The sequence below is a fragment of the Triturus cristatus genome, chromosome 1_1, assembly GCF_964204655.1.
Source record: "Triturus cristatus chromosome 1_1, aTriCri1.1, whole genome shotgun sequence".
NCBI lineage: Eukaryota > Metazoa > Chordata > Amphibia > Caudata > Salamandridae > Triturus > Triturus cristatus.
In genome coordinates this window covers 35,583,049-35,605,227 of record NC_140579.1, presented here as the reverse complement: position 1 = coordinate 35,605,227, position 22,179 = coordinate 35,583,049, and the positions used below count along the sequence as shown (strand labels likewise).

The window sequence follows — 22,179 nt, the reverse complement described above, 5'->3', positions numbered from 1 at the left end:
CTGCCACTTTTAAATGTCACCAGCCGCCACTGGAGGCAGTAGGAGGAGAAGGAACAGTAGGACGGGACGGGCAGTAGGAGGGGGCAGGTCAGTAAGAGGAAAAGGGACAGGAGGAGGGGAAGGGGCAGTAGGAGGTGACGGGGACAGTAGTACATGCGCCTCAGAACCAACACAGAAGTGAACGAGGTTCGAGGGCCTCTGGGCTCGTCTCTTCGGTGGACCACAGAGGACATTCAACAGGCAATGAGAAACCACAGCCGGGAAAGTGAGTTTATTGAACAACTTCCGGTGTACATCGCAAGGCTTGCACTAGTGAAGGTACCATTTCAGCATTACAGCGTGGCTGCCGCAGTGGAACTGAGGGAGGCGTACACCCTAACTTTCAGGAGTTAGGCATTAGATAGTGTTCAGGTAGAGCTGGGCGGTCTTCTTAGGCTCCTTCGGCCGCTTCTGCAGGTTGCTGCTGAGCCAGACTCCTGCCCTTCGGATCGATGCAGAGGCCGAAGTCCGTGTTGGTGATGGAGCCAATGATGGTCCTGTCAGTCTCGCATGTCAGGCCAGCCTCACAGGGGCACTTGTAGTACACATCGTATATAGTCTGCAGGGAGAGAGAAGCCGAATGACTACCAAAGACAACACAAACCAAAGGAAGGTTAGACGAGAAGCAGGCGCGCAACACCCATTGGACTCACAGGGCTTCAGCCCCCCCCCCGTCGTGTGTGGCAGCCCGGGATGAGACAGCTTCCCGGGCAAAAAAGCAGCCGCACCCGAGCACTTCACAGGTCTTTAAAAGACCATTTGCATGTTAATGAGGCCTTGCTGTTGTTTCACCCCTTCTAAGAGCCCCTGCAGCTCCACTCTGCCTATTGCTTAAAGTTCAGCACCCCCCGAAATTTTTGCTCAGCCCCCCCCGAAATTTTTGCTCAGCCCCCCCCCCCCCCTCCCCCCCCGAAATTTGGCTCTAGTTGCGCCTCTGACGAGAAGGACTCACTGAGCGGGGAGGTACCATGGGGGGAGCAGTCTTCAAAGAAGAGAAAGAACCTAAAAGTACATGGAGAGAGGCATCTATGGGACAAATGGAGGACGGAGGCGCCATGGAAACGGTGACTCAGAGGAAGACAGGATATACCAGAGGGTGAGATGGCTTCGGATAAGGTCAAAACGACAGAAGTTATCACATGGGCAGCAAATCTCAGATGAGTGCAAGAAGACAGGAGACACCACGGGGACGAGGGCCTTTGATGAGGCCAGAAAGACAGGAGACACCCCGGGGACGAGGGTCTCGGATGAGGTCAGGGAGACAGGAGACACCACGGGAACGAGGGCCTTGAATGAGGCCAGGAAGACAGGAGACACCACGGGGACGAGGGCCTCGGATGAGGTCAGGGAGACAGGAGACACCACGGGAACGAGGGCCTTGAATGAGGCCAGGAAGACAGGAGACACTACGGGGACGAGGGCCTCGGATGAGGTCAGGGAGACAGGAGACACCACGGGGACGAGGGCCTTGAATGAGGCCAGGAAGACAGTAGACACTACGGGGACGAGGGCCTCGGATGAGGTCAGGGAGACAGGAGACACCACGGGAACGAGGGCCTTGAATGAGGCCAGGAAGACAGGAGACACTACGGGGACGAGGGCCTCGGATGAGGTCAGAGAGACAGGAGACACCACGGGGACGAGGGCCTTGAATGAGGCCAGGAAGACAGGAGACACTACGGGGACGAGGGCCTCGGATGAGGTCGGGGAGACAGGAGACACCACGGGAACGAGGGCCTTGAATGAGGCCAGGAAGACAGGAGACACTACGGGGACGAGGGCCTCGGATGAGGTCAGGGAGACAGGAGACACCACGGGGACGAGGGCCTTGAATGAGGCCAGGAAGACAGGAGACACTACGGGGACGAGGGCCTCGGATGAGGTCAGGGAGACAGGAGACACCACGGAGACGAGGGCCTTGGATGAGGTCTTGAAGACAGGAGACACCACGGGGACGAGGGCCTTGGATGAGGTCAGGGAGACAGGAGACACCACGGGGACGAGGGCCTTGAATGAGGCCAGGAAGACAGGAGACACTACGGGGACGAGGGCCTCGGATGAGGTCAGGGAGACAAGAGACACCACGGAGACGAGGGCCTTGGATGAGGTCTTGAAGACAGGAGACACCACGGGGACGAGGGCCTTGGATGAGGTCAGGGAGACAGGAGACACCACGGGGACGAGGGCCTTGAATGAGGCCAGGAAGACAGGAGACACTACGGGGACGAGGGCCTCGGATGAGGTCAGGGAGATAGGAGACACCACGGAGACGAGGGCCTTAAATGAGGTCTTGAAGACAGGAGAAACCATGGGGACGAGGGCCTTGGATGAGGTCAGGGAGACAGGAGACACCATGGGGACGAGGGCCTTGAATGAGGCCAGGAAGACAGGAGACACTACGGGGACGAGGGCCTCGGATGAGGTCAGGGAGACAGGAGACACCACGGGGACGAGGGCCTTGGATGAAGTCTTGAAGACAGGAGACACCACGGGGACGAGGTCCTTGGATGAAGTCTTGAAGACAGGAGACACCACGGGGAGGAGGGCCTTGGATGAGGTCAGGGAGACAGGAGACACCACGGGGACGAGGGCCTTGAATGAGGCCAGGAAGACAGGAAGACACTACGGGGACGAGGGCCTCGGATGAGGTCAGGGAGACAGGAGACACCACGGGGACGAGGGCCTTGAATGAGGCCAGGAAGACAGGAGACACTATGGGGACGAGGGCCTCGGATGAGGTCAGGGAGACAGGAGACACCACGGGGACGAGGGCCTTGGATGAAGTCTTGAAGACAGGAGACACCACGGGGACGAGGGCCTTGGATGAAGTCTTGAAGACAGGAGACACCACGGGGACGAGGGCCTTGGATGAGGTCAGTAAGAAAGAAGACACAACGGGGACGAGGGCCTTGGATGAGGTGAGGAAGACAGGAGACACAACGCGGACGAGGGCCTTGGATAAGGTCAGGAAGACAGGAGACACCACGGGGACGAGGGCCTTGGATGAGTTCAGGGAGACAGGAGACACCACGGAGACGAGGGCCTTGGATGAGGTCTTGAAGACAGGAGACACCACGGGGACGAGGGCCTTGGATGAGGTCTTGAAGACAGGAGACACCAAGGGGACGAGGGCCTTGGATGAGTTCAGGGAGACAGGAGACACCACGGAGACGAGGGCCTTGGATGAGGTCTTGAAGACAGGAGACACTACGGGGACGAGGGCCTTGGATGAGGTCTTGAAGACAGGAGACACCAAGGGGACGAGGGCCTTGGATGAGTTTAGGAAGACAGGAGAACCCAAGGGGACGAGGGCCTTGGATGAGTTCAGGGAGACAGGAGACACCACGGAGACGAGGGCCTTGGATGAGGTCTTGAAGACAGGAGACACTACGGGGACGAGGGCCTTGGATGAGATCAGGAAGACAGGAGACACCACGGGGACGAGGGCCTTGAATGAGGTCAGGAAGACAGGAGATACCAGGGGGGACCGAGCATCTCAGATGAGGTCACGAATGCAGGAGACACCACAGATAGCGAGTCTCAGAGCAAATGAAGAAAGAACAGGCTATCGAAGAGTGAGGAGGATCCAGATGTAGCAGCGCAGCAGGACATACCAAGGAAACAGGGACGAGGGCCTTGAATGAGGCCAGGAAGACAGGAGACACTACGGGGACGAGGGCCTCGGATGAGGTCAGGGAGACAGGAGACACCACGGGGACGAGGGCCTTGGATGAAGTCTTGAAGACAGGAGACACCACGGGGACGAGGGCCTTGGATGAAGTCTTGAAGACAGGAGACACCACGGGGACGAGGGCCTTGGATGAGGTCAGTAAGAAAGAAGACACAACGGGGACGAGGGCCTTGGATGAGGTGAGGAAGACAGGAGACACAACGCGGACGAGGGCCTTGGATAAGGTCAGGAAGACAGGAGACACCACGGGGACGAGGGCCTTGGATGAGTTCAGGGAGACAGGAGACACCACGGAGACGAGGGCCTTGGATGAGGTCTTGAAGACAGGAGACACCACGGGGACGAGGGCCTTGGATGAGGTCTTGAAGACAGGAGACACCAAGGGGACGAGGGCCTTGGATGAGATCAGGAAGACAGGAGACACCACGGGGACGAGGGCCTTGAATGAGGTCAGGAAGACAGGAGACACCACGGAGACGAGGGCCTTGGATGAGGTCTTGAAGACAGGAGACACCAAGGGGACGAGGGCCTTGGATGAGTTCAGGAAGACAGGAGACACCACGGGGACGAGGGCCTTGGATGAGGTCAGGAAGACAGGAGATACCAGGGGGGACCGAGCATCTCAGATGAGGTCACGAATGCAGGAGACACCACAGATAGCGAGTCTCAGAGCAAATGAAGAAAGAACAGGCTATCGAAGAGTGAGGAGGATCCAGATGTAGCAGCAAAGCAGGACATACCAAGGAAACAGGGATAATTGGACGAAGTTTGGAATCATCATTTGAGAATGTGGTCTCAGATTGTAGAAAGGAGGCCGTTCCATGGAAAGAGGGGGGACACCATCATGGAGGGGGTGTGTCTCTAGGAATCATGGAAGCGGGAGATGCTTCTTGGTCCACTCCTTTTCCCAGAGGCCCCTCTTTCTTCCTTACTCCTATTCCTCTCTAGTGCACAAATGCTGCCACGTTATTACAATATGACACCATGAAGGCACTAGTCTCAGAGTAAGATAAGGAATCTGGCCACGGAGAGTGTCGCAGGTGATGTTAGGGCGGCTAGTGGCAAAGGTAAATGAGTAAGGCAAGAGAGGCCTAGGGCAAGAGATGCAGAAGAAGTCATGGGAAGAGGTTTCATTTGAGACGAAGAAGGCAACGCCATCGAAAGTGAGTTTTAGGGGGAGCGAGGCAGGCAAAAGACCCCGGGGGAGGGGAGGGTGTCACATGAAGTCAGAAGCAAAGAAAACCATAGAAAGCCACAGAGAAAGTAAAGAAAGAGCACAGTAACAGAGAGTTGGGAGCTCTGAGGAACTTCGTAAGGCCGAAGATGAGAAGAAGGGAGGCATTTGGGTGCAGTCAAGAAGGAAGAGAATACCACAGGGGGGTTCGGGCGGGGTTGAGTCTATGGATTGAAGACATCCTGGAGGGAGGGGTCACTGAAAACCTCAAGTAATAAAGTAGTAAATATCATTGAAGGAGTGGTCTCAGGGGAAGTAAGCAAAGCAGGAAATGTCACATGGACAGATGCTCGAGAAGTAGGGAGTTATGGGTTGCTAAGTAAAGGGATGTCAGAAAGTGAAGGAGGCTGAAGATAGTAAGGAAAGAAGATGGATATTACAAAAACGCAAATAAGCAGTAGATACCATGGCTAGAGGTGTCTTAGAAGCAGATAGGAAAGCTAGCAATATCATGGAAAGAAATGTGCAGAGTAACTTAAAGAGCAGAGAAATTCGATGCGGTAATGAGTTCATGGAAGAGGGGTAGTGGATACCATGGAAGGAGAATGGATTCTCTGATGAAGCCAAGAAAGCAGGAGAAATGTACTGGAGAGAGGGGCGCAGAGGAAGTAGGTGGCTATAAATTTGTGGAGTCAAATCCCCAGACCCAGAAGATCTAACTAGCCCCCCCACTATACTGATATTCTCTGTGAGGTACATATTGACAATTTACATGCCCAAAGGCACTCATATATATGATTAGCAATATCCCTTTACAGGTGAATTGCAACACATATATGGCTTCCGCAACAAGCATAGTGCCTGCAGGTTTTGTTAGAACATTTACAAAGTACAGGAATGACCTATTGCCTTTGGCATGAACATCTCAACAATTTAACCCAAGGTTTACAGATATTGTTAGTAAAATCAGGTCTCTACCTAAGGAGCTCAAACTGATTTTTAGGCAGAACTAAACAGTGATACAACATTAGAAACATGTATCTCCCTCATAATCAGCAAAATGCTACCTAGACTTGATACATTACGGGATCCACAGATCTTCTGTGACTCCTCCTAGGTTTACCCAGTTTCCAAGAAATATTTTGTTATTCTCCACAAACGGGCCAGCTTTCCCCAGGTCTTCACTTAAGTGAGCCCCAGAGGACAGCTGTACCTAGGTGCCCTTCACCAACGGGGCGCCCAACTTGTCTCTCCTGCAAAACTTTTCCCTAGAATTTCTCCTTGGAAATGGGGCAGTTTGGGGTGTGTCACTGCCTCCTTGTAGCCAGCTTGAAAGTTTGATGCGGATGCATAAGGTCCGCGGGGTCAAAACGCATATCTTTCAAAAGCCCACATCTCCACAACCACTTCCCTGCTTTTGACGCGCTTTGGAGCAGTTTGCTCCTCAGAGTAGCCTCTCTGTTTAAGAAGGTGACAGTTATTTCTTCACAACTGCAATCTTCTTTAGATGCTGCCGTCTGATAGGGTATTCCATCAGTACCCCTTCTTAACTGTGAGTCCTCCTCTTCCCTCAAGGTCTATGCAGCATCCCCAACAGGGTTGAGATCCAAGTCCTTTTCACAACTCTTTGGTCAAAATGCTGCTGGTCTATGCCTCTACAAGGCATCTCTCCTTTGGGGTGCAATCAAGCACTCTCCTATTCTCCAGCAGGAAGCTCCTGCTTCTCCAGGCCGTCTACAGCTGTCGCTGCAGAGGTCTTATCCAGGTTGTCCTCACAGGGGAAGTAAATCAGCGATTGGGGATTCTGAGTCTGGAAATCACGTAGTCCTCATTTTCTCCGCTATGTGGGTGTTGACACAGGACAGTCAGAATCCTGATACACTGGCCTGGATGGCGCATCAGGCTAAAGTCTTTGTCGATGGGTGTGCCTGGCAGGAGAATCTGAGACAAAGATACACAAAAAAGAGAGGCTTCCCATTCAGCGTCTACAGAAAAACTGTCTGCAGTAACATATCTTCCCATACTTGTCTTACTTCTACAGGCAAGTGAAACTTTGATAAACGAGGGCTTAGATAAATCCACAGAAGAAGATGGTGAACATGTATGATTGTAAGTCTCAGGAGATTTACGGAATGCACGCAATGGCCACAGGCGGTCCCACAAGGATTCTGGGCAACCGAGGGTGCCCACGAAGTTCTGTGAGTTCCTGTGAGGCATATGATGCCAAGGGTAAACAAAAACTCCATGAGATTCCTCAGAGGCTTTGGATGCCCATGGCAACAAGCTGTCCAATGAGATTCCTGGGTGTAGTATGGTTCAAATGAAGAAATCCAGACGAGGTAGTGAAATGTCCAAGTTAGTTTATTTCAAGTACAGGACCCACGACCTCCTGCTTCCAGACTCAACAGCAAGTTCTCATCCGAGCACCTACATTCTAATCATGAGAATACTACAACACTCTACGTTCCCAACATGAACTTCTGAATGAAAGTAAAACCACTTGAAATACATTACCCCACATTACACCCCCCTTTCCTTAATGCAAAAAATATATATATATTAACAAATGCAATATTTGATCAATAATACACATCATCTCTGGAGTGGATAGGAGCAGATCTTACTCTGGAACTACATCTAATCAAATTGTCTTCACCACTGCCAGGAGTAGTACTAGATGGTGTTGCAGCCCTATTAACATTAGTTGCAATATCACCTCTGTCCAAGTTTTTACTAGCTCCAGAAGTTTGCACATTTCCATTGTAACCTGAATGTGTCAAGGTGCCTAATCAAACCAATCACGTCTTTCATACACTCCAGCAGAACCCACCTTTGTTAAAGAATTCCTGCTTGTTCCCCAGTTACCTTAACTAAAGCGTTTCTATTCCGCCATCCTCTATTCTGTAGTAAAACTGCTGTTCTAGTAATTTTCAAAACTTTCACTGGTGTTGAAAATTTCGACTGTCCTTTACTGACCTTGTTTGGTTTTTTAATTAAAACTCAATCTCCAACGGTCAACGTTCCTTCTTTTACATGCATTCTTCTGTCATAATTAAGTTGATAAATATTCTGTTTCTCTCTAACATGTTCCCGCACACTTTGTAAGTCAATATTATCATAACCTTCCACTTTGTCTAATAACCATGTTGGACTAATGGCAGAAATAGGTTTTCTCCCTTTTTACAAAACAAACGGAGCAACATATGTGGTACTGCTGGAGCAGAGTTTTCTGTTGAAAATCTATTGGGTTTTTTAAGCTCTGGTTTGTCTATTTGTCGATTAATAAAATATTAATTTTTAACTATTAATTATTTGTTTTGTGTAAATGTTCTGACTAATCAATATAAACTAACAGGAGAAAATTATACGTGGGGATGCTTTTGCGTTGCTAATTAATAAATGTGCATGTTTATTAATAAATGTTGCTGAGTGCTGTTTATTTAAAGCACGGAATAACGCTTTTTAAATGTTATGTACTAATGCTTTTCTTGTGTTGCAAAGGCTAGATAATTACATACACATAAGGGTATTAGTGGGGTTAACACTGTTTAATCACTATGCTGTGGTAACGTTGTTTTGTCTCTTTTAATTAAGATGGTACATTTTGGCCTGGTGGGAAAATGGCTACCGTTTAAAGCCTGTACTCGAGTGAATTTTGTGATGGGAAGGCCTTGCTGAACATGGTCGAGAGTCATCTGACCACAGTCTTCGCCTGGTAGAAAATCTTCCGTGAGGACAGCAGTTCTGTGAGAATTGCCAGCTGCCCTTGGACAAGGATAAAATAAAATGAACATTGTCCAGTCTGCGGTGACTTTGCTGAGATATTGAGGAAGAACATTTTAAAAGATACTTTTGCAAACTTGAGTTTATACTTCCGTCTTTTTATTTTTGTGATTTTTTCCTGAGCGGAGATTTTCCAAATGTAGCGATGCTACATCTTTTCCTGCTCGCTTTGCTCAGCGGTTCAGCGGATATCGAAAAACATTTTATGTTGCCTTCTATTGTTAAACACATTATAAATATTGTTAGCCTAGAGAGGGTTTTTGCCACTTTGCCACTTCTTCCCAAACCTGCGTTGGTGAGGATCGATGCTGTGAGGACGGCGATTCGGGAGACTTTTACTGAGAGACCTGTCCTGACCCATTCTGACATTTAGCTAGAATAGGTAATTATGAGAATAATGATTTACTTTGATTGATTTCCCATTTGAACTAATTTTAGATAAAGAATCATAATTTTTAAATACGGTGTTGGTTATTATTTCTTTTCAATTATTGAGTACTCTATTTTGATTATTGTTGATCATTATTAGTTAAATCATGACTCGAGACAGTGTCAATTAGGTCTTATCGACCATGTGTGTAGATGTAGGGTGTTTAGAAGGTTTTTTCCACAGGTTCAGTGCTAATAGAGTAATCTGAGTGTATGTTAGTGAAATGGGCCCAAGCGTATGATGAGTGTATGTGCGTGTATCTGTGAATTTACTCTATCCGTGGAAGTAGGGAGAATTTGTACACCCCAATCTGCACCAATTTCCTGGTAGCAGAATTTGATGGTTATTGATGATTGTCTTGATCTGATTAGATTGCTTGTACATGGGCTTTGATTTATTGATTATTGATTGATGTTGGTATATGTACTAATACTATATGTTGAAGTCGTCATGTTGAGTTTTATGTAGTGCTTCTGGAATTTGGGAGCTGGTAGCAGTTCCGTAGTAGGGCAGAGGGAAGTATATGCTGCTCTCGGGAAAGACGGGATTGTTGGTCCTGTATGTAGGCAGGAAAAGAAAAACATGTGACAATTGAAGTTGCGCGTCACATTGTCTGTGTTCGGAATTAGTGACATCGTTGTGTGTTACTATTAGAAATATTTCTGGTATAAAAGGAGTGTGTATGGTAGCGAAGGTTATTTGTGAAACTCTGGTCTTAAGTCCCAGGGATCCGTAAGGTTCACCGTTAAAGCTTATTGCGGGAGGAGTAATAGGTATTCTCTGAGCTTGTTTGAAGGACTAGGCAGAGGTAAACACTGCTTGGTTAACGTATGTTATAATTCTGTAGTAGGGCAGATTGTTCGCTGTTCTCGGGAAAAGCAGGATTCTGTGTGTATGTACTACATTTTCTTGTATGAATGTGCGTGAATGCTCATATATTTAGTTAATTGTAATACTCTTTGGAGCAGTCCTAGAGGAAACAGTTAATGAATGCATGTTACTGTGTCAACGGGATTCTTGTGAAATAGATTTTCTTTACTATTCTTTGGTTAGCGAAGCAGACAATGGAAATGTTTATATGTTGTAACTAATAGATTTTGTAGAATCTGACACGAAGTCTACTGAGAAGTTTTGTAAAGGAGGGGTAGACGACTGACAGGAGACAGGAGCAAGAGACTGCAGCGACTGCTGACGTCAAACAGACCGCGCTCTGATTGGATATTAGATCAGAACAGTGCTCGCGCTGAGATTGGTGCGTTGGTGTGAGCCGCGCAAGGATTGGAAAGAGTCACTCTGTACTCTAGTGACGTAGACGCTCCAGGATTGGTGCGTTAGTGTGAGTCGCGCTGTTATTGGATAAAACATCGTACTATTAAGTTGTATTGCGGAAGGGATTAGAAAAGTTTGGTAAAAGCTAAAATGTATTACCAAGAAGAGAAAAAGAAAAAATCTTTGTTCAGAAAGATTAAAAATTGGTTCGACAAGGATAAAGATGTTAAAACGAGAGAGGGTGAATTGTTACCTCCATCGAAAACGCCTGCATCCTTCATGGCTGCGAGATATGGGTATCATACCTGTATATGGTTGGAGAATTGGGTTAGGTATACAAAGGAAGATGGTGTTCTAGCATTTCCAGAACATGGTTCATTTAATTTGGCCGTGTTGAAAAATTTGCGGGAAAAGATGTTATGTCTTGACCCAAGACCAAGGCCGACACAGTTTGAGGCTTTAGTGGAATGGGAAGAGGAAGTACATGAGCGAGAGAAGCAGAGGTCTGGGGGAAACTATAGGTATATGTTTGGGAGGAGACATGGTCGTGAAACTCATCATGATCGAATGACGAGATGGCGAGATGCTAGTATGTCAGAGGGATTATACCCTATGAGAACAATTGAAGAGAAGGGTACAGAAAGGGTTCCTGAGGCGGAAGTGAGAAGATATGGAGTTAATGAGTATGAGGATGAAGTCTTGAATGACATGATTTACAAAAGACCACCTCCATATAGACCAGAACCAGAAGAGAGCACACCAGTTGTTTCTCCGATAAGAGATACATTGCGTATCATTGAGACAGAAAATGTGACACCTGAGTTAAGAAGTGGTAATCCTTTCAGGGAAAGAGAGAATAGAAGCGGTGGCGAAAATACGAGAGAATTAACCAGAACTACATCGGAGTTGACTGAAAGGATTAAGGAGCTGACGAAGAATCTAGACGCTGTTACGGTGCCTGTAACCATAGGTCCGGTTATGCCTGTTTTTGATAAGCAGAGGACAGGTGAGAAAAGTTTGGTGATTCCATATGTTGGGAATAGATTGACAAGTTTGGCTGGTCCTTCAGGAGATTCAGGAAAAAGGACAGAAAAATCCAGACATGAGACATGTAGTGAAGGATTAGAGATACAGTCTAATTCAGGATTGGATGCTGGTGAAGCTAGTTGTTCAGGGATGCCGATTTTAGAACCGCAGAAGAAAGTGGTTCCAGTGAGAAAATCTACTGAAATAACAGCTGAAGATTTGAATGAATGGATGAAAGTTCTTCAAAAGAGGGATAAAGATTCACAGGCAATTGATGTGGCTAGGTTACGTGTAGAATTAGAATAGCTGGTTGCAGGGACAGTTCCTACAGAAATTCTAAAAAATCATCATGATGGTGAATTGTTATTTATGTGTAAAAACATCACCTGGAGAACTAAAAATACACATGACAGGTTAAGAGCAATAGCGAATGAGCAAGGAGTTGATATGGATAAAGTGAAAGTTTTGCAGAAGTCTTACAGGATGGATTTCACGGATAAAGATATTGAAAATCTGAATGGTGCTGGTAGAACAGGACAGATTAAAGAGATGATCGCTTTATTGCGAAAATGGGGTGATGTTGAGAAGTGGAAGGATAGGTGGTACAAGAAGAGAGAAGAATCAGGGGATAGGACTTATTCAGCATTTCCTGTGAGAGAAAAAGAGAAAGCATCCACTGTTGCTTATCCTATGAGAGAAATACCTGGAGGAGGATATGTACATGTTCCATGGACCAGACAGGATATTTTATCATTTACGAATGATTTCCCTCGACTGAGAGAAAAGCCCGTCGAGTGGTATAGGCAGGTAGACAGATTTGTGAAATTGTCAAAAGTGTTGTGGATTGACCTGAATAGTCTGTTTGATATAATTGTTCCAGCAGATTTGTGGGCTGAGTGTAAAATAGTTGTAAGTTGGCCTACTGAGGAATATCCAAGAGATCAGAGAACAGGAGCACCAGATCCAGAAGTAATGAGAAAGTATGAGCAGGTGATCGTATACCTGAAAAATAAAGTACCTCCAAAAGAGACAGACTGGGTTAAAATAGATCGAACACATCAGGAAGTAAAAGAATCGGTTCATGCTTTTTATGAGAGGCTGATACTGGCTTTTAAACAATTCAGTGGGGATGAACACCTGGGTGACAAGGATTTGAGTCATTTTGTATACAGATTTGTATATGGCCTGAGACCTGAGATTAGTGAGAGAATTCGTGAACATACAGTGGACTGGCAGAGTAAGAAAATAGATGAGATTTTGAGACATGCAAAATACTTCAGTGATGAAATTGAAGCAAAACAGAGAAAGCTGAAAGAGAAAGCAATGTGGGCACAAGTGAAAGTTGCGGAAAGACAGGAAGCACAATTAGTGGAACAGGCGAATAATGCAGGAAATAATCCAGGGAATAGACCTAGATATGCAGGGAAAGGAAAGGGGAATCTTGAGGAGGCCAAAAAGAAGTTCCCGTGTCACAACTGTGGCCAACTGGGACATTGGAGATCTGAATGTACCAATCCACCATTAGCGAATAATGAGAATAAAAACTTAAATCAACAGGTGCAGAACGAAGGGAATAATCGACAGCAGCAACAATCTTCTGTTGTGAAACAGCAGAGTCAAGAGCCAAAACCGCCCTTGCCACAGAATAGAGGGTCACAAAAGTATAATCCGGATTCGGGATTCTACAATGATGAGCAGGTAAACAAACCAAGGCGTTCTAACCAGGTACAGCAGTACTTGTTAAAGAATGAAGGGAGTGAGTCTGAAGGTGATTATTGACGGTGCCGAAGAGAGGAGGAAGAGTGCATACTTGGTGCAACTCTAGAAATAGACCAGGCAGGACCATTTGTGGATGGAAAAATAAATGAAGAAGGTGTTACTTTTTTAGTAGACACAGGTGCGACAAGATCAACTGTCAGGTCAGCAGATATTAGAAATCTTCCTCTCTCGGATGAAGCAATCCAAGTAGTTGGTGTAGCCAATACACAAATCAAGACACGTCTTACTGAACCAGTAAGTGTACAAATAGGGAAATTTTCAGACATACACAGGTTTATTGTCTGTGACACTAGTCCAGTGAACTTGTTAGGTAGGGATCTACTTTGTAAGATGAATTGTACAATTTTTTGTACACCAGATGGAATAGCTTTTGAAACACCAGATGAGGATGTTTTGTACCGAATGACTCTAGAAAATAGAGAGAGTGAGTTAATTGGTGCATAAGCTGTGTTTGATCCGGAGGATTTGCCTCAAGAGCAGAGAGACACAGTGAAAAGGACAGTTTGGGATTTTACTGGAGAAGATGTGGGATTAATGAATAATGTAGATCCTGTGAAAATTTCAGTGAAAGAGGGAATTACTTATCCTAACATTCCTCAGTACAAAATGACACCAGAAATAATTGAAGGAATAACTCCTATAATTGAGAAAATGCTTCAGCAAGGAGTTTTGAGAGAACTATTGAGTAGCCCGTGTAACTCACCGATAATGGGGCTAAAGAAACCTAATGGGAAGTTCAGGATTGTACAGGATTTGAGAAAAGTTAATCAAATTGTGGTGGCATGTTGTCCTATTGTGCCAAATCCGTCAGTGATTTTGTATCAGATTCCACATGATGCTGAGTGGTACACAGTGATTGATTTGTGTCATGCTTTCTTTTCAATTCCATTGCATCATGACAGCCAGCCGATTTTTGCATTTAGGTTTGGCCAGCGTATTTTAGCATGGTGTCGTATCCCACAGGGGTATACAGAGAGTCCTTCGATATTCAATCAGTTATTGAAAAAGTCATTGGAGAGTTTGATCATGCCTGAAAATTCTGTACTAGTGCAATATATTGATGACTTACTTGTGGCATCAAAGACACGTGAAGCTTGTGAAGTGGATACCATAGCTTTACTGAATCATCTGGCAGATGGAGGGTTAAAGGTATCTCCAGCTAAATTGCAATTTTGCAAGAAAGAGGTGCATTATCTTGGACACAATATTGAAAAAGGTCTGAGGAAAGTGACTGATGACAGGATCCAAATTATCAGAGAAATGAAAGCCCCAAAGACCCAGAGAGAAGTGAGAATGTTCTTGGGAATGGTGGGTTATTGTCGTCAGTGAATAATTAATTTCTCGCTGATAGCAAAGCCACTGATTAAGCTGACAAAAAGTGAGATGACAGATCCATTGGAACTAGATGGAGAACAAATGGCAGCATTTGAGGAGCTGAAGAGCAGAATGTGTGAAGCCCCTGCTTTGGGTATACCAGACTATGAGAAAGAGTTTGAATTGTACTGCAGTGAGAGAAATGGATGTGCACTTTCAGTGTTAATTCAGAAACATGGATTACTGAGAAGGCCTATTGCGTACTTCTCATCGACACTTGACCCTGTAGCTGTGGGTTTACCAGGTTGTCTGAAATCTGTGGCTGCAACATGTAGAAGTTTGGAACAGAGTGAGGGAATTATAATGGGATATCCTGTAAGGGTATTCGTACCTCATAATGTGGCAATTCTTTTGACAAGAAGCAGAACTCAGTATATGTCACATAGTCGGCTGACTAAATATGAGAAAGTCATTCTGGAAGCATCAAATGTGACTCTGGAGAGATGTGTGAATGTGAATCCAGCGACATTATTGCCGGATATTGAAAATGTGGGTGTGAAGACAGAAGATGATCACAATTGTTTGGATGTGCTGGATTACTGTACAAAACCGAGACCAGACATAAGGGATCTTCCCTTACTTGAGAGTGATCATGTGCTGTTTGTAGATGGATCATGCCTGAGGAATGATGAGGGTGTGCTGAGTGCAGCATATGCAGTGTGTAAAGTTTCAGAAGTGATGGAAGCTTCACCATTGAAAGGAGTGAAATCTGCACAAGTTGCTGAATTGGTGGCATTGACGAAAGCTTGTGAGATTGGGAAAGATCTGAGAGTGACTGTGATGACTGATAGTCAGTATGGATTTGGAGTTGTGCATGATTTTGGCCAACTTTGGCTACAGAGAGGTTTCTTGACGTCGAGTGGGACTCCAATAAAGAATGCTGAAGTGATTGGAAAACTACTTGAGGCGATACAGCTGCCTAAAGAATTAGCAGTTGTGAAATGTGCTGCTCATGGTCAAGGAGATGATTTTGTGACAGTTGGAAATAGATTTGCCAACGACATTGCACAATATTGTGCTAAGAACAATCACTCAATTAATAGGGAACGAGAAGGTGAAATGTCTTTTTGTTCTGTGATGTTTACTAATGTCCTAGAAACGTGGGATGAAGTGAAACAGTTGCAGGATGAGGCAGGAAAGGAAGAAAAGAAAGATTGGATCAAGGCAGGTTGTGCCCCAAGAGAAACAGACCATGTTTGGGTCTATAGAGATGGCAGACCAGTCATGCCAAACTCAATGCTGTCGACAATGGCAAGGATGTATCATGGCCAGGGACATTTGGGAAGGGATGCGATGATCAGGTCTTTTAAACAAACTTGGTACAATGCAAAGTTCAGGACAATTGCAGAAAGCATCTGTCAAAGGTGTTTGATTTGCCAGCAATTTAACACTGGGAAAAAGACAGTGGTGAGTCTGGGAACGATAGGTAGAGAAGGTGGTCCTTTTACGAGAATGCAGGTAGATTTTATTGAAATGCCCCAAGTGAACAGACTGAGGTATGTTCTAGTGGTAGTCTGTTTGTTCTCAAGATGGGTGGAGGCCTATCCGACTAGGAGAAATGATGGAATAACAGTGGCGAAGTTACTGTTAAGAGAGTTGATTCCTAGGTACGGGTTTCCAGTAACGATTGAGTCTGATAGAGGTGGACACTTCTATAATGAACTCATGAGTTTGATTTGTGAAGCATTGGGCATACAGCAAAAGCTACATTGTGCATACAGGCCAGAGGCTTCTGGTGTGGTTGAGCAGATTAATGGCACAATTAAGAACAGGATTGGTAAAATGTGTTTAGCCACTGGAATGAAATGGCCTGATGTCTTGCCTCTAGTGCTAATGACTATTAGATCTACTCCAGATAGAACTACTGGGTTGAGTCCGCACGAAATCCTAATGGGACGCGCAATGCGACATGCATATGTGCCTGTCAATAAGTTGATGACAATAACTGATGACATGATTTTGGATTACTGTAAAGGCCTGGCTGACGCAGTTCATTCTGTGTTTCACCAGGTTGGAGAGGAAGCTACCACACTTGAGAAGAAGCAAGCTCATGATCTGAGTCCAGGAGACTGGGTGAGGATTAAAGTACACAGAAGAAGAAACTGCTTGGTTCCAAGGTGGGGAAGACCAAGACAAGTTATTTTGACTACGACAACTGCAGTGAAGTGTGCTGGTGTGAAAAACTGGGTACATGCAAATCATACTCTGAGAGTTCCAAACCCAAAGGATGGGACTGGTAAGGAGTATTTTGAAGAATCAGATTCCAGTGATGATGAAGACCCAGAACCAGTGAGAAAAAATCAAAGTTCAGGAAAAGAAGCAGAAAAGACTTCAAGAGAACCATTGAGAATCTCAGAAGGGAGATCAGATTCTGTAAGAGAGCCTGAAGTTCCAAAAAGCAGTGGAGGAAAAAGAAAAGAAAAGAGCAATTCCACAGAAATTACTCCTGAATCGGAAGAGAAGGAGATTGAAGAACCACTTGAGATTATACCTGAAGAAGTAGGGTCAGAAGAAGATAGTGAGGGACAGATTGCGGAAGACCCCCGAGGAGGTGTAGGGAACATTCCTGATAAGTTAGGTGAAGGGACAAGTAGACAGCAAGAAGATTGCGTGTTGGAGACCCGAGGAGGGAAAGAAGTAGGGAAGTCTCAAACAGTGGTGAAAAAGACTGTGGAGCAAAAGAAAACTGCTGAAGAAGAAGAGACATTTGAAACAGAATCGGATGAAAGTGAGAATGAAAAATCAGAAGGTCGAGTTCTGAGAAAGAGAACTTGGATTGGAGAAAGAAATAATACAGAAACAAGACCGGAAAAGGTTGTAAGAGGAGATCTTTGGCCTAACAACAGAGTAAAGAAGCTGAGATACAAACTGATAAGAGCAAATACATCGAAAGCTGAACAAGTGAATGAGGTGTCGAGTCAAAACGAAGTAAAAAGGAAGGAGCAAAAGGAGTCAAGAGAACCTGAGGAGATAAAGAGAATTAGAAAACCCAACCAAAAGTACAGATCACCGGAATGGTCTTATGTGGCACTGTCTGAAGGAGGAGAAGAAGAAGAAACAGTGAATCAAGACAATCCGGAGGGGATCTTGAGAAAAGTGGTTGAGGAAAAGGAAAAATCTGTTGGAATCTTAAAAGTTATCCTGACTGACATTGGAGAAGAGTCGGATGCACAGGATGTTGTTGATGATCTGATACAATTTGATGTTGCTGAAGAAGAAGGAGTGAAAAGTGATGAATATCCAAATTGAGTGAACTGAAGAAATCACTTGGAGAAAAGTGAAAAGGAAAAAGTCTGAAATCCAGCTGTTTGAAGTAATCTAGAAATAAAGAGTAATACAGTAGTGGAGTAGTAGAGGCTAAGTCAAAAGACAAGGTCAAAGTAGTAAAATGGCTAACATAGAGAATAATCAAAGTAGATGTGCCTTCTTGAAAAGGTGGTGTAGAATGTGCTGTTGCTGTACTGCATTATTAATGCTATTATGGGGTGTTTTAGCTTTATTAGTTACATTTAGAGTTACAATAGGTACATTTGAAATACATACTGAGAATGAGACTAATGTAGAGGAAAATTCGCAAAAAGTAGTTCCAACTAGAATTAGTAATACTTACATGCATAAAGATAGGTCAATTAATGATTTTTCTAGTAATGTTTTTTCAAAGTTGTTGTACGAATATGTGAAGACAATGGAAGTAAGGGATTGCTACGTATGTATGCAGTTACCTGTATCCGTTTCAGAGGGTGTTACTTATCACCATTTACCAGCTACGTATGGAATTTCTTGTAGTGTGTTAAGTAGTGTTTTTTATTTGTTAGGGAAAATAGATTATAAGATGTCTAACAAAGATAGTATTTTTGGGCAATTGCCTATGAATGAGAAGCTGAATCCAGCTAAAGAAGCTAACATTTTTGGTGAGATTTTTATTGAGAAAGAAGAATTAACATTAGATTACATTTTTAAGAATAATTTAACTTGCAGTTTGAAAGAAGAGGAGAAAGCTTTCCTAAACATGGTGGAGGAAAGGAGATTGAGCATGCATGAAAAGGCAGGGAAATACAAAGTGAGTGAGACAATTTGGGACATTGAGATGGGAAACGAATTGAGAAATGGAGCTAGTCCAACTTTAGCTTTAGATGCACCACAGAAGGGTAAGCTGTGCATTACAAGAAGGAAATCCCAATATGATACATACTTTGTTGGGACTAGTGAGTGTCATGATACATACTTCATTGCAACAGGATGGGGTTTTAGAGGAGGAGAGGATCCAATTTTCCCAGGAGTGTATTATGTTTGTGGGAACAAGGCTTATTACAAGTTGCCTGACCATTGGTATGGCACGTGTTATGTGGGCCTGGTTTTTCCAAAGATCTTTCATGTAGATAGAATAGAAGATGTAGAACATATTAATTTACTAACACGTTTTAAGAGAGAAACTTGGTCTGAAATAGTGGGTGACATTTTTGGAGCTTTAATTCCAGCAGTGGGAATTTCTTTGAATGCATATGGAATTCGGAAACTGTCAACAGTGGTGGATCGCTTATCGACAAATACCGCTGGAGGGTTTGTTTTGGTGAATACGGAATTGATTGCCGTACGTGCCATGTCTATGCAAAATCGACTTGCCCTTGATATTTTATTGGCCAAGGAGGGTGGGGTTTGTGGAATATTGAAAGTTCAACATTGTTGCACTTACATTCCAGATGAAAGCAAAGACTTGAAGGTCTATATCAAAAATATTACTGATTTGCATGAAGAATTAGTACCACTGGAAGCTGAGAGTATTTGGACTAAAATAGCTAATAAAGTAGTTGCTGTTAAGAATTTTATTGCAAAAATAGGTAGTACTATTATAGGTAAGATATTGTTTCCTTTGACTTGTATAATTGTTGCTTTATTGATACTAAGATTAGTGTGTTTGTGTTGTAAAAACAGGGGAGGGAAAAAGAAATTAATTAAAAGAAATATTGAAAGGAGAAATAAAAGAAAAAGAGATCCACAAGAAATAGAATTAGAAGAATTGAGGGAGAGTGTTTATTTGGAGACAAAGAGGGATGATGAAAGGGAGTCTGGTGTCTAGTGTTGTGTATAAGAAAAATACATTTTCAGTTTCTCCTAAAAATTGGGATTAAAATGTTACTAATTTTTTTTTTTGGGTTGTTTATTTGGTGATAATATCACCAGAGGGGGGATTGCTGGGGCAGAGTTTTCTGTTGAAAATCTATTGGGTTTTTTAAGCTCTGGTTTGTCTATTTGTCGATTAATAAAATATTAATTTTTAACTATTAATTATTTGGTTTGTGTAAATGTTCTGACTAATCAATATAAACTAACAGGAGAAAATTATACGTGGGGATGCTTTTGCGTTGCTAATTAATAAATGTGCATGTTTTATTAATAAATGTTGCTGAGTGCTGTTTATTTAAAGCACGGAAAAACGCTTTTTAAATGTTATGTACTAATGCTTTTCTTGTGTTGCAAAGGCTAGATAATTACATACACATAAGGGTATTAGTGGGGTTAACACTGTTTAATCACTATGCTGTGGTAACGTTGTTTTGTCTCTTTTAATTAAGATGGTACATTTTGGCCTGGTGGGAAAATGGCTACCGTTTAAAGCCTGTACTCGAGTGAATTTTGTGATGGGAAGGCCTTGCTGAACATGGTCGAGAGTCATCTGACCACAGTCTTCGCCTGGTAGAAAATCTTCCGTGAGGACAGCAGTTCTGTGAGAATTGCCAGCTGCCCTTGGACAAGGATAAAATACAATGAACATTGTCCAGTCTGCGGTGACTTTGCTGAGATATTGAGGAAGAACATTTTAAAAGATACTTTTGCAAACTTGAGTTTATACTTCCGTCTTTTTATTTTTGTGATTTTTTCCTGAGCGGAGATTTTCCAAATGTAGCAATGCTACATCCTTTCCTGCTCGCTTTGCTCAGCGGTTCAGCGGATATCGAAAAACATTTTATGTTGCCTTCTATTGTTAAACACATTATAAATATTGTTAGCCTAGAGAGGGTTTTTGCCACTTTGCCACTTCTTCCCAAACCTGCGTTGGTGAGGATCGATGCTGTGAGGACGGCGATTCGGGAGACTTTTACTGAGAGACCTGTCCTGACCCATTCTGACATTTAGCTAGAATAGGTAATTATGAGAATAATGATTTACTTTGATTGATTTCCCATTTGAACTAATTTTAGATAAAGAATCATAATTTTTAAATACGGTGTTGGTTATTATTTCTTTTCAATTATTGAGTACTCTATTTTGATTATTGTTGATCATTATTAGTTAAATCATGACTCGAGACAGTGTCAATTAGGTCTTATCGACCATGTGTGTAGATGTAGGGTGTTTAGAAGGTTTTTTCCACAGGTTCAGTGCTAATAGAGTAATCTGAGTGTATGTTAGTGAAATGGGCCCAAGCGTATGATGAGTGTATGTGCGTGTATCTGTGAATTTACTCTATCCGTGGAAGCAGGGAGAATTTGTACCCCCAATCTGCACCAGTACTTTGTGGAGTGATGCTGTAATTCCAAACTTTAAAATGTAAGTATTCCACCACTTCTAGATTGTTAGCAACTGCTGTCTGAACCCCCTCTTTTATTAACCGATTCGCCCTCTCCACCAGACCACTCGAAGCTGGACTATATAAAGGTGCCTGAATGTGCCTAACATCATGTTTGTCAAGAAATTTGGTAAACTCTTCAGAAATAAAATGAGACCCATTATCAGTAACCACCTCCTTGCAGATGACCTGGTGTTGTTCAGCAACACGCGAATAGGACTCCAAAGGCTGCTCAACACTCTGGGACCTTACACTGAAAAGAACGGCCTGGAAATACATTTTTCAAAAACACGCGTGATGGTGTGCAATCGTCCCGTCAAGACAAATCGAAAATGGGTTATTAACGGAAACAAAATTGAGGAGGTCAAACTCAACGTACACCTAGGAGTGAAAATAGACGCAAATTCCTCCTTTGTTTCCCAGAAGAAGGCGATTAGGGCAAAAGCGCAGGCCCTTACTTACGGCTTCTCATCACTGGCCAGATCTATTAAAGGTCACGATTTAAAGCCCATGGGATCAGTTCTGAAAGCCAAACTGTTGCCAACCCTTGCATATGGAATGGAGATTATGTTGGGCGATGATGCTCTTTTTTTGGAAAATCTGATGAATAGAGCCTATAAACAAATTTTTAAGCTCCCCAAGTCGACTTCTCCGGCGCAAATCCGGCTAGAATTTCTGCTTACAAAACAGATACTCACTAGGCCAGCGGCGTTTGTAAAGCTATGTTATAACTTGCAAGCAGCAGCAGAAAATACTCTGGCAAATCTAGTCTGAAATTAACTTGCAAAGGGGCAACTGTGCTTACAAGACGTTTTTAGAAAACAGCATTACGACGCTTGATCTGGGTGACCTTTAGAACTCTAATATCTCTGGGGAAATCTTTAAGAGGCTTGTAAATAAATCTGCAAAACTGCAAAGTTGGATGACAGACACAGATACCCTGTCAAACGTCGCCACGGGTGGCTGGAGTTCAAATCGTATTCCACTCCACACCAGTCCTGCCGTCTATGCCACCAGGGGCCTGAATCTCTGCTTCACATTGTCTG

At 44.1% G+C, this 22,179-nt stretch overlaps 1 protein-coding gene across 1 annotated transcript in view; it reads right to left on the bottom strand.

Annotated features, from left to right (window-relative positions):
* Positions 1 to 256: 256 nt before the first annotated feature.
* Positions 257 to 22,179, bottom strand: part of LOC146869269 (colipase-like) — a 35,736-nt gene continuing 13,813 nt past the window's right edge. Inside the window, exon 3 of the mRNA XM_085653622.1 lies at positions 257 to 598. Within this exon, the coding sequence (XP_085509748.1) occupies positions 431 to 598 (168 nt within the window). The 3' untranslated portion in view covers positions 257 to 430. The remainder of the gene's footprint in view (positions 599 to 22,179) is intronic.